This window comes from Bufo gargarizans, chromosome 3 (genome assembly GCF_014858855.1).
Source record: "Bufo gargarizans isolate SCDJY-AF-19 chromosome 3, ASM1485885v1, whole genome shotgun sequence".
Taxonomy (NCBI): Eukaryota; Metazoa; Chordata; class Amphibia; order Anura; family Bufonidae; genus Bufo; species Bufo gargarizans.
In genome coordinates this window covers 441936267-441950269 of record NC_058082.1, presented here as the reverse complement: position 1 = coordinate 441950269, position 14003 = coordinate 441936267, and the positions used below count along the sequence as shown (strand labels likewise).

Genomic DNA, 14003 nt, shown 5'->3' with positions numbered 1-14003 from the left:
CACCCCCTCATTGATCACCCCCCTGTAAGGCTCCATTCAGACGTCCGTATGACTTTTACGGATCCACGGATACATGGATCGGATCCGCAAAACGTATACGGACGTCTGAATCGAGCCTTACAGGGGGGTGATCAATGACAGAGGGGTGATCACCCATATAGACTCCCTGATCACCCCCGTCATTGATCACCCCCCTGTAAGGCTCCATTCAGACGTCCGCATGATTTTTACAGATCCACGGATACATGGATCGGATCCGCAAAACGCATACGGACGTCTGAATCGAGCCTTACAGGGGGGTGATCACCCAGATAGACACCCTGATCACCCCCTGTCATTGATCACCCGCCTGTAAGGCTCCATTCAGACGTCCGTATGATTTTTACGGATCCACGGATCGGATCCGCAAAACACATACGGACGTCTGAATGGAGCCTTACAGGGGGGTGATCACCTCATATACACTCCCTGATCACCCCCTGTTATTGATCACCCCCCTGTAAGGCTCCATTCAGACTTCCGTATGATTTTTACGGATCCACGGATCGGATCCGCAAAACACATACGGACGTCTGAATGGAGCCTTACAGGGGGGTGATCAATGACAGGGGGGTGATCACCTCATATACACTCCCTGATCACCCCCTGTCATTGATCACCCCCCCTGTCATTGATCACCCCCCTGTAAGGCTCCATTCAGACGTCTGTATGTGTTTTGCAGATCCGATCCATGTATACGTGGATCCGTAAAAATCATACGGACGTCTGAATGGAGCCTTACAGGGGGGTGATCAATGACGGGGGAGATCAGGGACTCTATATGGGTGATCACCCCTCTGTCATTGATCACCCCCCTGTAAGGCTCCATTCAGACGTCCGTATGTGTTTTGCGGATCCGATCCATGTATCCGTGGATCCGTAAAAATCATACAGACGTCTGAATGGAGCCTTACAGGGGGGTGATCAATGACAGGGGGGTGATCAGGGAGTCTATATGGGTGATCACCCCCCTGTCATTGATCACCCCCCCTGTAAGGCTCCATTCAGACATTTTTTTGGCCCAAGTTAGCGGAAATTGTTTTTATTTATTTATTTATTTTTCTTACAAAGTCTCATATTCCACTAACTTGTGTCCAAAAATAAAATCTCACATGAACTCACCATACCCCTCACGGAATCCAAATGCGTAAAAAATTTTTTACATTTATATTCCAGACTTCTTCTCACGCTTTAGGGCCCCTAAAATGCCAGGGCAGTATAAATACCGCACATGTGACCCCATTTCGGAAAGAAGACACCCCAAGGTATTCCGTGAGGGGCATATTGAGTCCATGAAAGATTAAAATTTTTGTCCCAAGTTAGCGGAAAGGGAGACTTTGTGAGAAAAAAATAAAATAAAAAAATTTCCGCTAACTTGTGCCCCCCAAAAAAAATTCTATGAACTCGCCATGCCCCTCATTGAATACCTTGGGGTGTCTTCTGTCCAAAATGGAATACTGCCCTGGCTTTTTAGGAGCCCTAAAGCGTGAGAAGAAGTCTGGGATCCAAATGTCTAAAAATGCCCTTCTAAAAGGAATTTGGGCCCCTTTGCGCATCTAGGCTGCAAAAAAGTGTATCTTGGTCAAATGCCAACTTTGTATAAAAAAATGGGAAAAGTTGTCTTTTGCCAAGATATTTCTCTCACCCAGCATGGGTATATGTAAAATGACACCCCAAAACACATTCCCCAACTTCTCCTGAGTACGGCGATACCACATGTGTGACACTTTTTTGCCGCCTAGGTGGGCAAAGGGGCACACATTCCAAAGAGCACCTTTAGGATTTTACAGGTCATTTTTTACACATTTTGATTTCAAACTACTTACCACACATTAGGGCCCCTAGAATGCCAGGACAGTATAACTACCCCACAAGTGACCCCATTTTGGAAAGAAGACACCCCAAGGTATTCCGTGAGGGGCATGGCGAGTTCCTAGAATTTTTTATTTTTTGTCACAAGTTAGCGGAAAATGATGAATTATTTTTTATTTATTTTTTTCTTACAAAGTCTCATATTCCACTAACTTGTGACAAAAAAAAAAATTCTAGAAACTCGCCATGCCCCTCACGGAACACCCTGGGGTGTCTTCTTTCCAAAATGGGGTCACTTGTGGGATAGTTATACTGCCCTGGCATTCTAGGGGCCCATATGCGTGAGAAGTAGTTTGCAATCAAAATCTGTAAAAAATGACCGGTGAAATCCGAAAGGTGCTCTTTGGAATGTGTTGTGTGCCCCTTTGCCCACCTAGGCTGCAAAAAAGTGTCACACATCTGGTATCGCCGTACTTGGGAGAAGTTGTGGAATGTGTTTTGGGGTGTCATTTTACATATACCCATGCTGGGTGAGAGAAATATCTTGGTATAAGACATTTCCCATTTTTTTATACAAAGTTGGCATTTGACCAAGATATTTATCTCACCCAGCATGGGTATATATAAAATGACACCCCAAAACACATTCCCCAACTTCTCCTGAGTACGGCGATACCAGATGTGTGACACTTTTTTGCAGCCTAGGTGGGCAAAGGGGCACACATTCCAAAGAGCACCTTTCGGATTTCACCGGTCATTTTTTACAGATTTTGATTGCAAACTACTTCTCACGAATATGGGCCCCTAAAATGCCAGGGCAGTATAACTACCCCACAAGTGACCCCATTTTGGAAAGAAGACACCTCAGGGTATTCCGTGAGGGGCATGGCGAGTTCCTAGAATTTTTTATTTTTTGTCACAAGTTAGTGGAATATGAGACTTTGTAAGAAAAAAATAAAATAAATCATCATTTTCCGCTAACTTGTGACAAAAAATAAAAAGTTCTATGAACTCACTATGCCCATCAGTGAATACCTTAGGGTGTCTACTTTCCGAAATGGGGTCATTTGTGGGGTGTTTGTACTGTCTGGGCATTGTAGAACCTAAGGAAACATGACAGGTGCTCAGAAAGTCAGAGCTGTTTCAAAAAGTAGAAATTCACATTTTTGTACCATAGTTTGTAAACGCTATAACTTTTACCCAAACCATTTATTTTTTTATCAAAGACATGTAGAACAATAAATGTATATATGGATGTCGTTTTTTTTTGCAAAATTTTACAACTGAAAGTGAAAAATGTAATTTTTTTGCAAAAAAATCGTTAAATTTCGATTAATAACAAAAAAAGTAAAAATGTCAGCAGCAATGAAATACCACCAAATGAAAGCTCTATTAGAAAGAAAAGGAGGTAAAATTTATTTGGGTGGTAAGTTGCATCACCGAGCAATAAACGGTGAAAGTAGTGTAGTGCAAAAGTGTAAAAAGTGGCCTGGTCATTAAGGGGGTTTCAGCTAGCGGGGTTGAAGTGGTTAATCGGCGCAGGCGCGATATTTGGAATTCAAACAGGGCCAGCAGAGAACGATTCCGTTCCCTGGCCCTGTCAATCACACAGCGGAGGGGGCGTCATTAGGATCGGAGGATGCGGGTGCTACCAGCAAGTAGCCGCCCTACTTGCTGGTAGCAAGGTAATTTACATATTATAAAAATAGCTTTTTATCAAATTCTACTGAACCAAAATGAATATTTAGCTTATGTATGCAGAGCTCGCAGTATAGGGATTATTATTAACCAAAAAACGGTTTAGTGGGCTGACAGAAGCCCTTTAAAATAGTCATGGTTATTCAGGTTCAGTGCACTGGCTGTTAAAGGGGTTAAAGCTCCCCCCCCCCGATCGTTTTGCAACATGTTTGTGGCAGCTGCAATATATAGTTCTTGTGCCAGACTCAGAAACCACGTGGTGCCAGTCACCACAGCGCTTTGCCAGGCTCACATAGCGCGTCCTGCCAGCTGCCAGTGCGGGGCGCACACAGAGACTGAGCGGGAAGAAGGCTCCGCCAGTGGTAAATATCCCCTGCTGTAAACTACGGAGAGAAGGAGCGCTCTCCACACTATGGAGTCCTCCGCGGTTCTGAGGTGGGGGGTGGGGCGGCGGCTGCGCACTCTGTTCTGCTGAGCTCTGAGGGCGGGAAACGTGTCCCGGCAGGTTCCGCGTGCAGAGGGACTGGTGGCTGCAGCTCGGTAGGGGGTGCATTGTTTGTGTGGGGGCTGGCAGAGCTTGGGGGTGCAGTAGACCCTGACTGGGGGCCTTCCTGTTTTCTGTGGGGCCGAATTGGTTTTAGGTGGTAATCAGGAATGGATACAAGACCTATTCAGCACTGTAATTACTGCAGGGCCAGAGGTCCTCTGCTGTCCCATGGCCAGGGTGGTGGCATGCCAGAGAATGCCCATGTGAGCTGTGCCCTCAAGGCCAGTGGCAGGCTGGGGAGTTTCCACAATTATAGCACCAGTCAGAAAATGCCCTCATTAACCCATTGTTGTGCTGTAACAGCGCGGTGGCGGTTAGTAGGCGTTTTCTGACGTATTGTAATGGCGCATTGATGGTAAAAACAAATCTAACTTTATTAGAAATTCATCTATGCACTGCTCAAAATGTCTGTTTCAATGTAAAGTCGTAGCGGTGGTTTCTAATAAATCTATGAGGCATGTTAATTTTGCATGCAAAAAAAGCAAGCCGATTCCGTCCTCGTGCGGTCCTGACACCACACGGACATCAGAGTAATATGCATGCAATCGTATTTTGCATCTGTGTCCAATTAGCATTTTTTTGGGCAGATAGTACATTGGACCCATTCATTTCTATGGGTCTGCGAAAAAAAAAGACATGGATGTCACGTGTGTGCCGTCCGCATCTGTATGTCTGTTCCGCAGGTTATAGAACATGGCTTGTCTGCACTGCGGACATGGAATAGTCATTTCTAGTGATGGGAGTGAGAAAAATGTGTTTTGCACATCGAAGGTATCCGTAATTTTGTGGATCCATGGCAGGGCTAGGCGATTTTTCAAAAAAATAAAATCTAAAATTTTTCTTTTTCAAGCTATGGACGATTTGGATTTAAAGGGAACCTGTCACCGGGATTTTGTGTATAGAGCTGAGGACATGGGTTGCTAGATGGCCGCTAGCACATCCGCAATATCCAGTCCCCATAGCTCTGTGTGCTTTTATTGTGTTAAAAACCCGATTTGATGCATATGCAAATTAACCTGAGATGAGCCCTGTCCCTGACTCATCTCACGTACAGGACTCATCTCAGGGTAATTTGCATATGTATCAAATCGTTTTTTTTTTACACAATAAAAGCACACAGAGCTATGGGGACTGGATATTGCGGATGTGCTAGCGGCCATCTAGCAACCCATGTCCTCAGCTCTATACACAAAATCCCGGTGACAGGTTCCCTTTACACCTCGATTTTCTTATTTTTATTATTAAATTGAAAAAAATACCGAGACATCATTCAATACATTATTTTCTTTATAGAAATGACTTTTAAACATATAATCCTACAATAATTGTACCTAACTTCTCAGTTACGTACACAGTTCCTGTGTGAAATCCGTTACCTGATCCATTCGGATGAGGACAACGGAATTCACATTTAAGGGTCCTTTCACACATCCGCAATCCTGTTCCACATTTTGCGGAACGGAATTGTGGACCCATTCATTTCTATGTCCTCATGCAGATTAATGTGGAGGCGGCAAGATTAGGAAGGAGGCGCCATCAATTAATCCATGATCATAAAATATGACTTACCTAGCAATCAAAGAGGCACATTAAAGCCTCATTCACACGTCAGTGTTTGGTCAGTGATTTCCATCAGTGATTTTGAGTCAAAACCAGCCGCGGCTCTGAACACGGAACAGGAGCAGATCTTTCCCTTATACCTCATGTCTGTGGAGGCTCCACTCCTGGTTTTGGCTCACAATCACTGATGGAAAACACTGACGTGTGAATGACGAGGGACTTCGTACCACTTGGAACCGAACACAAGTTCGGGAAATGTTTTTTTTATAGTACAAATTAATTTATGAAATTATTCCCCGAAGTCTCGCGAGACTTCGCGAAGCAATAACTTCGGCTCATCAGCCGATACATTGTAATACTGTACAGAGCTTCTGCTTCGTACAGTATTAGAACGACGTTTTATACAAATCGACTTCGGATGTTTCATCCGAAGTCGATTCGATCATCCCTACTACTGACCCATAAAATTAAGTAACATGATAGTTATGTTGCATGGTAAAAGTCATAAATTTAAATTGCACAAAACAATGGAGGAATTGCTTTTTTTCATCACCATCCCCGAAAACGTTGATAAAAGTTATTAAATGTACCCCAGAATGGTGTCACGAAAGATAATTATTCCACAAAAAACATACCCGCATAGGGCTATGACGATGGAAAAAAAAGTTGTTGTAATGGACTTGGCTTTGGGCTAGATCTAAGGACGTTATCCTGGGGGTCCCCTGGTCTTCATCTTTAACCCCTCTACAGGGATCGGACCTTCACTGCAGGGGAGCCACCAGGTCCCTTACTCTTGGAATAGTCCTGGTGTATTTGGTGGCTGACCCATGGGGGTCAGATACACTGGTGCGAAGCACTGAGGGATCAGTCAACACTCGTGATCAGGAAACAGGCAGCAGTCAGGGCAAGCAGAATTCACTAGGGGATAACTAACTAATCAGTGGGGGTCCCGATTCCCTGTCCTAATGATTCGGCAGATCAAACTCAGTTTTCGTTTCGCTTTTCACTTTTTATTTTTCCCTTCACATAGCCGTATGAGGGCTTGTTTTTTTTGTGGGACAAGTTGTACTTTATAATGGCACCATTTAATACTGCATATGAAGTAGTGGACAGCAGGAAAAAAATCCAAATGGGGTGGAATTGGAAAAAAAACGCAATTCCACCACAGTTTTATGGGGATCTTATGGATTTGATGGCGTTCTCTGTGCAGTAAAACTGACTGGTTACCTTCATTCTCCAGGTCAGTACGATTACAATGACACCACAGTTGTATAGTTTTTCTTAGCGTTTTAATACTGAATACTTTTTAGTTTTATTGTTATATTCTAACCTCTATAATATTTTTGTAGTTATGTGTATGGAGCTATGTGAGGGTTAAATTTTTGTGGGGTGCTTTTCAGTCATACCATTTTGAAGTGAGTTTTGATCACTTTTAATAAAAAAATTTTGGGGAGGTGAAGCGACAACAAAATGGCGAATTGGCCATTTAGAATTTTTTCCATTGCATCATTTGCCATATGTGGTAAATATGTGGTAATAGTGGCGATGCCTATGATGTTTTTTTTTTTTTTAATTGCTTATTTTGATTTTGGGGGAAAGGGGGTGGCTTGAACTTTTATATTTTTTATTTTTTCAGAAAACAACATTCACTGTATTCCAGTACAGTGCTGCCACCTTCAAGCCTTTATTGGAATATACCAGTGATAGGTATCTTTAAATGTGCCACTGTAATATTAGCCTACCTGAGGCTCTGTGCCATCACAGGCATATTACAGCTTCCACGACCTTAACCGGGGAACACTGTTACGGCCGCGGGAGCGTATGGCTCCCGTGTCTTCACCACTCAGATGCGTAGTCATATTTGACCACAGCATCTGAGGGGTAAAATGTAAGCAATTGGCCTTATAGCTGATTGCAGGCATTTGCCCTGGGCCTCTGCTGTTTGAAACAGCAGAAACCCAGCGTCTATGGCGCCTGCTGCACTTGTGAGTGGGCGCCAAGTGAGGACTTCCGCCCTAATGTGCTCCGGAAGTCACCAAGGGGTTAAACCAGGCATACTACCTGGTAAGGTTGATTATGCTGAATAAAACAATACCTTTCTTTTATCTTCATGTTCAATTGCTACCAAGATATTTGCGGTTTTATGTATATGCAAATTAGTAAGTTTGAGCACAAAGGAGCTGACCTGAGCCCTTGGAGCACTGATTTGGCAATGCCCCTGTGCTCTGCTTGACAGGGCTAGATCTTTCATCTTGCCCTGTATTATCGCGTCTGTGCCGTCAGCTCAGTGTCTTGACAATTCTGAAGTGGATCTGATGCTGCTTCCCGGGCTCATCTGATCCACTGTGCAAAGCCAATTCAGCACTTATGCAATGGATTTGATGAGCTCATTAAGCAGCATCAGATCTACTTCACAAGCTCCAAGTCACTGAGCTAACTTGCTGCAGGCATGAGAATACAGAGCTTGATGAGAGGTCTAGCCCTGTCAATGAAGGGGAAGGTGGGCATGTGCTCCAAGGGCTCCAGCCAGCCTCTTGGTGCTCATACTTGCTGATTTTCTCGAGAAGTGATTGAACATACAGACAAAGTAAAGGTATCGTTTTAATCAGCATGATCTTGAAGTTACTACACCATCACTTTGTTACATACAGTATGTCTACCATTCATTGCCCGGACTCTGCCTGGATCTACTTTATACGCATGAATAAAATATTGGATGAAAATTCAGAATCATTTTGTGTGCCGTGGAATTTTGCCTAGGAGTCACTTGTAAGTGAGTCATGACACATGATAAGTTTCACTTTCATTTCTTGAGATCTTCGCTCTCTCCCTGCCACACCTCCTTTGTGTATATATAAATATATTTTTCAGTGATACCTGACCTACCACCAAAGGATACTTGTCACTTATACTTCATACAATCTTAACTCACAGGAGAACATGGCTCCTAAGTACAGGATGAGAGAACTGAAAGACGCTGCAGAGAAATTTCTACAACATCTAAATGACACAGGCAGAATGAATGTCACCAGTAAAGAAGAACTGAGAAGTATCTATGGTGAATTCAAAATACAGTAAGAACTTTTCTTATTACTGTAGCAATATGTGATGTGCTGTGTGTGGAAGAATCAGAAAGAACCAACTAACAGAATATTATTATTAATTATTATTATTATTCTCATGTCGGTCAATTATTGAAAGTAGCAAGTTAATTGATTGACAAGTTCAAATCAGGTGCCCAACCAGTACACATACAAATTTCTCCCTTTAATCTGTCATTTGATAATCCAGAAATTCTGAACATAGATATCCAATTATGACATACTGATGGCATATTTTTTATTAAAGGGTTTGGGGGATTTTGTGGGCTTTAATAACTTTGTAATATAATTGCATTACCTATACTGTTTCCACACCATCAAGCTTCTTTGTTTGGAATAAAAAGTGATAACGTGAGGCCCCTAGTGATTAATTACGTCACTACGCTGGGCAGCAGTAGGGCACATGACGTGGAAATAGAAGAGTATTGATATAGCAGGTATTTGAAATTTTTTTTTTTTACCCTATAATGTTTTATTTTAATCTCCCTCAAGTTGCTACATTTTTCTGACTATCTAGTAATTTAGAATAATTCATAGTCCCACGTTTTTAAGATTCATGCCAGATTAAGGCCCCTTTCACTCGGGCGAGTATTCCGCGCGGATGCGATGCGCGAGACCCGATCATTATTATTTTCCCTTATAACATGGTTATAAGGGAAAATAATAGCATTCTGAATACAGAATGCATAGTAAAATAGTGCTGGAGGGGTTAAAAAAAATAAAATAAATTTAACTCACCTTAATCCACTTGCTCACGCAGCCCGGCATCTCCTTCTGTCTTGATCTTAGCTGTGTGTAGCAACAAGGACCTTTGGTGACGTCACAGTCATCACATGATCTTTTACCATGGTGATAGATCATGTGATAACCGGAGTGACGTCACCACAGGTCCTGTTGCTACACAAAGCTAAGATGAAGACAGAAGGAGATGCCGGCTATGCGAGCAAGTGGACTAAGGTGAGTTAAATTATTTTTTATTTTTTTTAACCCCTCCAGCGCTATTTTACTATGCATTCTGTATTCAGAATGCTATTATTTTCCCTTATAACCATGTTATAAGGGAAAATAATAAAATCTACAGAACACCGATCCCAGACCCGAACTTCTGTGAAGAAGTTCTGGTTTGGGTACCAAACATGCGCGATTTTTCTCACGCGAGTGCAAAACACATGACAATGTAAAAATCGCGGGTGTTCCCGCAACTCACCCGCACATGTTTCCGCAATGGCCGTGTGAAAGAGGCCTAATGGAATTTTACTGATCCCCCCCCTCTGGGTTTGTCAGGCTTCCATTATGCAGCCCGGCTTCTCTTCTGTCTTCATCTTTGCTGTGCACAGGAAAAGGACCTTTGATGACATCACTGCGCTGATCACATGGTCCATCACCATGGTTGACGTTATCAAAGGTCCTATTCCTCAAAGAAGAAGACAGAAGACAAGCCGGGCTGCGCGAGCAAGTGGATTAAGGTGAGTTCCAAAAATTTTTTAACCCCTCCAGCCCTATTGTACTATGCATTCTGCATTAAGAATCCTAGTATTTTCCCTTATAACCATGTTATAAGGGAAAATAATAGTCTGCACAACACCTAACCCAATGGGTTTGGGTACCAAACATGCCGATTTTTCTCATGCGCGTGCAAAACGCATTACAATTTTTTGCACTCGTGCAGAAAAATCGTGCATGTTCCTGCAAGGCATCCGCATCTTTCCGCAACGCCCATGTGAAACCAGCCTTAGGCCTCCTGCACACTAACGTGCTGCGGACCGCAAATTGAGCTTTTTAGGGGCTCATTTTTTGCAGAACAGTCTGTAGTTTTTTTTGATACCATTTTGGAGTGTGCATGACTTTTTTTTTTAATCAAATCATTTTTATTGATCAAAAAAAGTCAGCTTATGTTATGACAGTACAATGCCTCTTTTTCATCACAAAAGTATAGTCAATATACAGCAGAATCAAATGGTATCATCACAAAAAAATCACCGTACAACGTCGTACAACGTACACAAACATAGGACAAAATTTAGATAGAAGATACCCATAACCTAGCAGATCACCCCATGAGATTCCCAATTCCGCAGCCCTGACAAAAATAAGAATTCTGACAAGTTATTATTCCTAAATGGGGAAAGCTCACAGACACCACCCATACCTCGAAGCTGCTTCACCTTCGCCCAAACTTTCTTCATAAGGTCGATAAGCAAGACCTTCCCTCTCCCCACATGCATTCCCAACCCCTCCAGAATACACATAAGGTCCCGACTGCCCACCCAGTGTTGCAATATCTGTCCCGTCACATCCGGCAACTGGAAGTCAATCCATCCCTTAAAGTGCTGACATTGGGAAGCTAAGAAATAGATCCATGCATTAGGAACAGCCAAACCTCCTTCAGACTTAGGATATTGCAACGTCTCCAGCTTAATTCTATCCTGACCGTACTTCCAAATCAGATCCCTAAACATAGAGTGTATTCTCCTAAATCTATCCAGAGGAATCCACACGGGAGCATTGTTCAATACATAAAGCAGCTGGGGCATCATTACCATCATTACCATCTTTAAAAGGTTTACTCTACCCACTACCGATAAGAAGAGTCTACACCATGTCCTCACCTTTAGTCTAAAAGTGGCTAGCAGCGGAGTCAAATTGAGGTCTTCAAAATCTGACAGTCTAGGCGTTATATGCAACCATAAATATTTGAATTTATCTACCCAGGGGACCAAACTATCTACATGCCCACCTGACAGGGGCTGCCCATCAACCGGCATCAAAGCGGACTTCTGCCAATTTATTTGTAGCCCAGAAAAGCACCCAAATCTGTCTATTAACGCCATGGCCGCATCCAGGGATGTCCCAGTATCGCCCAAGAATAACAGTGTCATCAGCGTACATAGCCACTTTATTATGGACCCCACCATACAGAAACCCAACAATATTCGGTGACAGGCGAATAAAGGCCGCAAGCGGCTCTATTGCTAGAGCAAACAACAAGGGCGACAGTGGGCACCCCTGTCTGGTGCTTCTGGCCAAAGCAAAGCTATCTGACAACCTCCCATTAGCTCTAATTCTTGCCCTGGGACTTGAGTACAGCACCCTTACCTACTGAATGAACCGCATACCGAAACCCATGACTCTCAAGACCCCCCACAGGTAGTTCCACTCCAAACTATCAAACGCCTTGGCGGCGTCAAGAGCAAGCAAGGCCCCCCCTCCACAATTATATGCCGGAATGTTCAGGCTAGCATATAATCGGCGGATATTTATAACAGTCGATTTCCCAGGCATAAAGCCCGTCTGATCCGGATGCACAATGGTCAAAATCACTCTGGACAACCTGTTCGCCAACACCTTTGCTAGGAGCTTTACATCCGCTGTTAAAAGCGAAATTGGTCTATAAGAATCTGGTAGTTTGGGATCCTTCCCAGGCTTAGGAATAACTACAATGATAGCCTCCTGCATAGAATGTGGTAGCGAACCCGCCTCCAGTGAATGTTCAAGCACCTTGAGCAACTCGGGGAGTAGTACCCCCTGCAACTTCTTATATACCTCCACTGGTAGGCCATCTGCCCCCGGAGCCTTACCATTCGCCATACCCCCAAGTGCGGCCTCCAGTTCTTCGAGTGAGATCGGCTCCTCCAACCTTTCTCTATCCACGTCTGACAGCACTGATAACTGTGCCTCCGTCAAGAAGGCGGTCAAAACCTCCTCCGAGCTAGAGACAGTGGAGGCATATAGAGACACATAAAAACTTTTTTAAATATCCAATATTCCTTTTGTATCCTGACTACTATTCCCCATTCCATCTCTCAGTTCCTGAATGCAAGAGGAACCTCTCTGGGCCTGGGAAACAATCGACAGCAGATGACCTACCTTCTCACCCTCCTCAAAAGATCTTTGACGATAAAAACTACGTTTCCTTTCTGCGGCCTGCACTAAATGGCACCTCAACTGTTCCTGAGCTACCGCCAGAGCCTCGCTATTAATCAGAGTAGGGGATCGACCAAACTCCCTTTCAGCCTCGGCCACCAGGACATGTGCTTCAACATCAGCCTCTCTAGACTTAAATTTATGCTTACTAATTTCCTTTATCAAGACTCCCCTCAAGAACGCCTTCATTGCATCCCAGACTCCGTGTATTAAAGCCGTCCCTCCATTGATGTGTGCATGACTTTTTAATTACATTTTATTAAATTTTTTGGGTAAGAGAAGCATTGAAAAAATGGCAAATTGGCCATTTTGACCCTTTTTTCCATTACGCCATTCGCCGTATTAGAATTTAATACATATTTTTTTAATAGTATGCGCGTTTTCGGTCGCTATGATACCAATGATGTGTATATTTATTGTTATTTAGGTATTTATTTTTTAATTATACGGAAAGGGGGGTGATTTAAATTAATTTTTTTATGTATAAATAATGTTTTTTAATTTTTGATTTTGTTCTATCAGGGATTTTTAAGATGACATTTAAACTAGAAGTTCGTCATTTCTTATCCTGGCCTGCCATCTGGTGGCCAAAATAAGAATTGCAGCATGAACACTTAGGCCCTTTCGCAGGCTCTATATTGTGCGTTTTTCACGCAATGCAGGCCCTATAGAAAGTGAATGGGGCTGCGTGAAAAGAAAATGCAGATGTGGTGCGATTTTCACACATGGTTGCTAGGTGACGATCGGGATGGGGACACGATCTTTATTATTTTCCCTTATAACATAATTAAGTAAATTAGGGATGGAGGGGTTAAAAAAATAAAAATAAAATAAAACTCACCTCATCCACTTGTTTGCGCAGCCTGGCTCATCTTCTTTCTTCTTCTTTGATGACCTGGGAGGAAAAGGACCTTTGATGACGTCACTGCGTTCATCACATGGTCCATCACATGATCCATCATGCGCAAACAAGTGGATGAGGTGAGTTTTATTATCATTTCTTTTTAACCTCTCCATCCCTAATTTACTTAGCGTTCTGTTTTAAGAATGCTATTATTTTCCCTTATAACCATGTTATAAGGGAAAATAACAAAAAAAATCTACAGAACACGTAACCCAAATCCGAACTTCTGTGAAGAAGTCCGGGTTCGGGTCTGGGTACCAAACATGCAGATTTTTCTACATTCAATGTAGAGTTCTAAGGAAGAGAATTGCCTCTGCAGATCCTCTTTCATAGAGGTTCTTAAATCAGACTCCATCATTTGATAATGCAAAGTGCTCATAAACAGTAGACTTTGTCGTGTTTGTTGTTGACAGTCTTT

The 14003-nt window shown here is 42.9% G+C and overlaps 1 protein-coding gene across 1 annotated transcript in view; it reads left to right on the top strand.

The window, feature by feature from the left end:
* Window positions 1-4043: 4043 nt before the first annotated feature.
* LOC122930263 (putative helicase MOV-10) overlaps window positions 4044-14003 on the top strand; it is a 214711-nt gene continuing 204751 nt past the window's right edge. Inside the window, exons 1-2 of the mRNA XM_044283498.1 lie at window positions 4044-4089; window positions 8591-8730. Of these exons, the coding sequence (XP_044139433.1) occupies window positions 8597-8730 (134 nt within the window). The 5' untranslated portion in view covers window positions 4044-4089; window positions 8591-8596. The remainder of the gene's footprint in view (window positions 4090-8590; window positions 8731-14003) is intronic.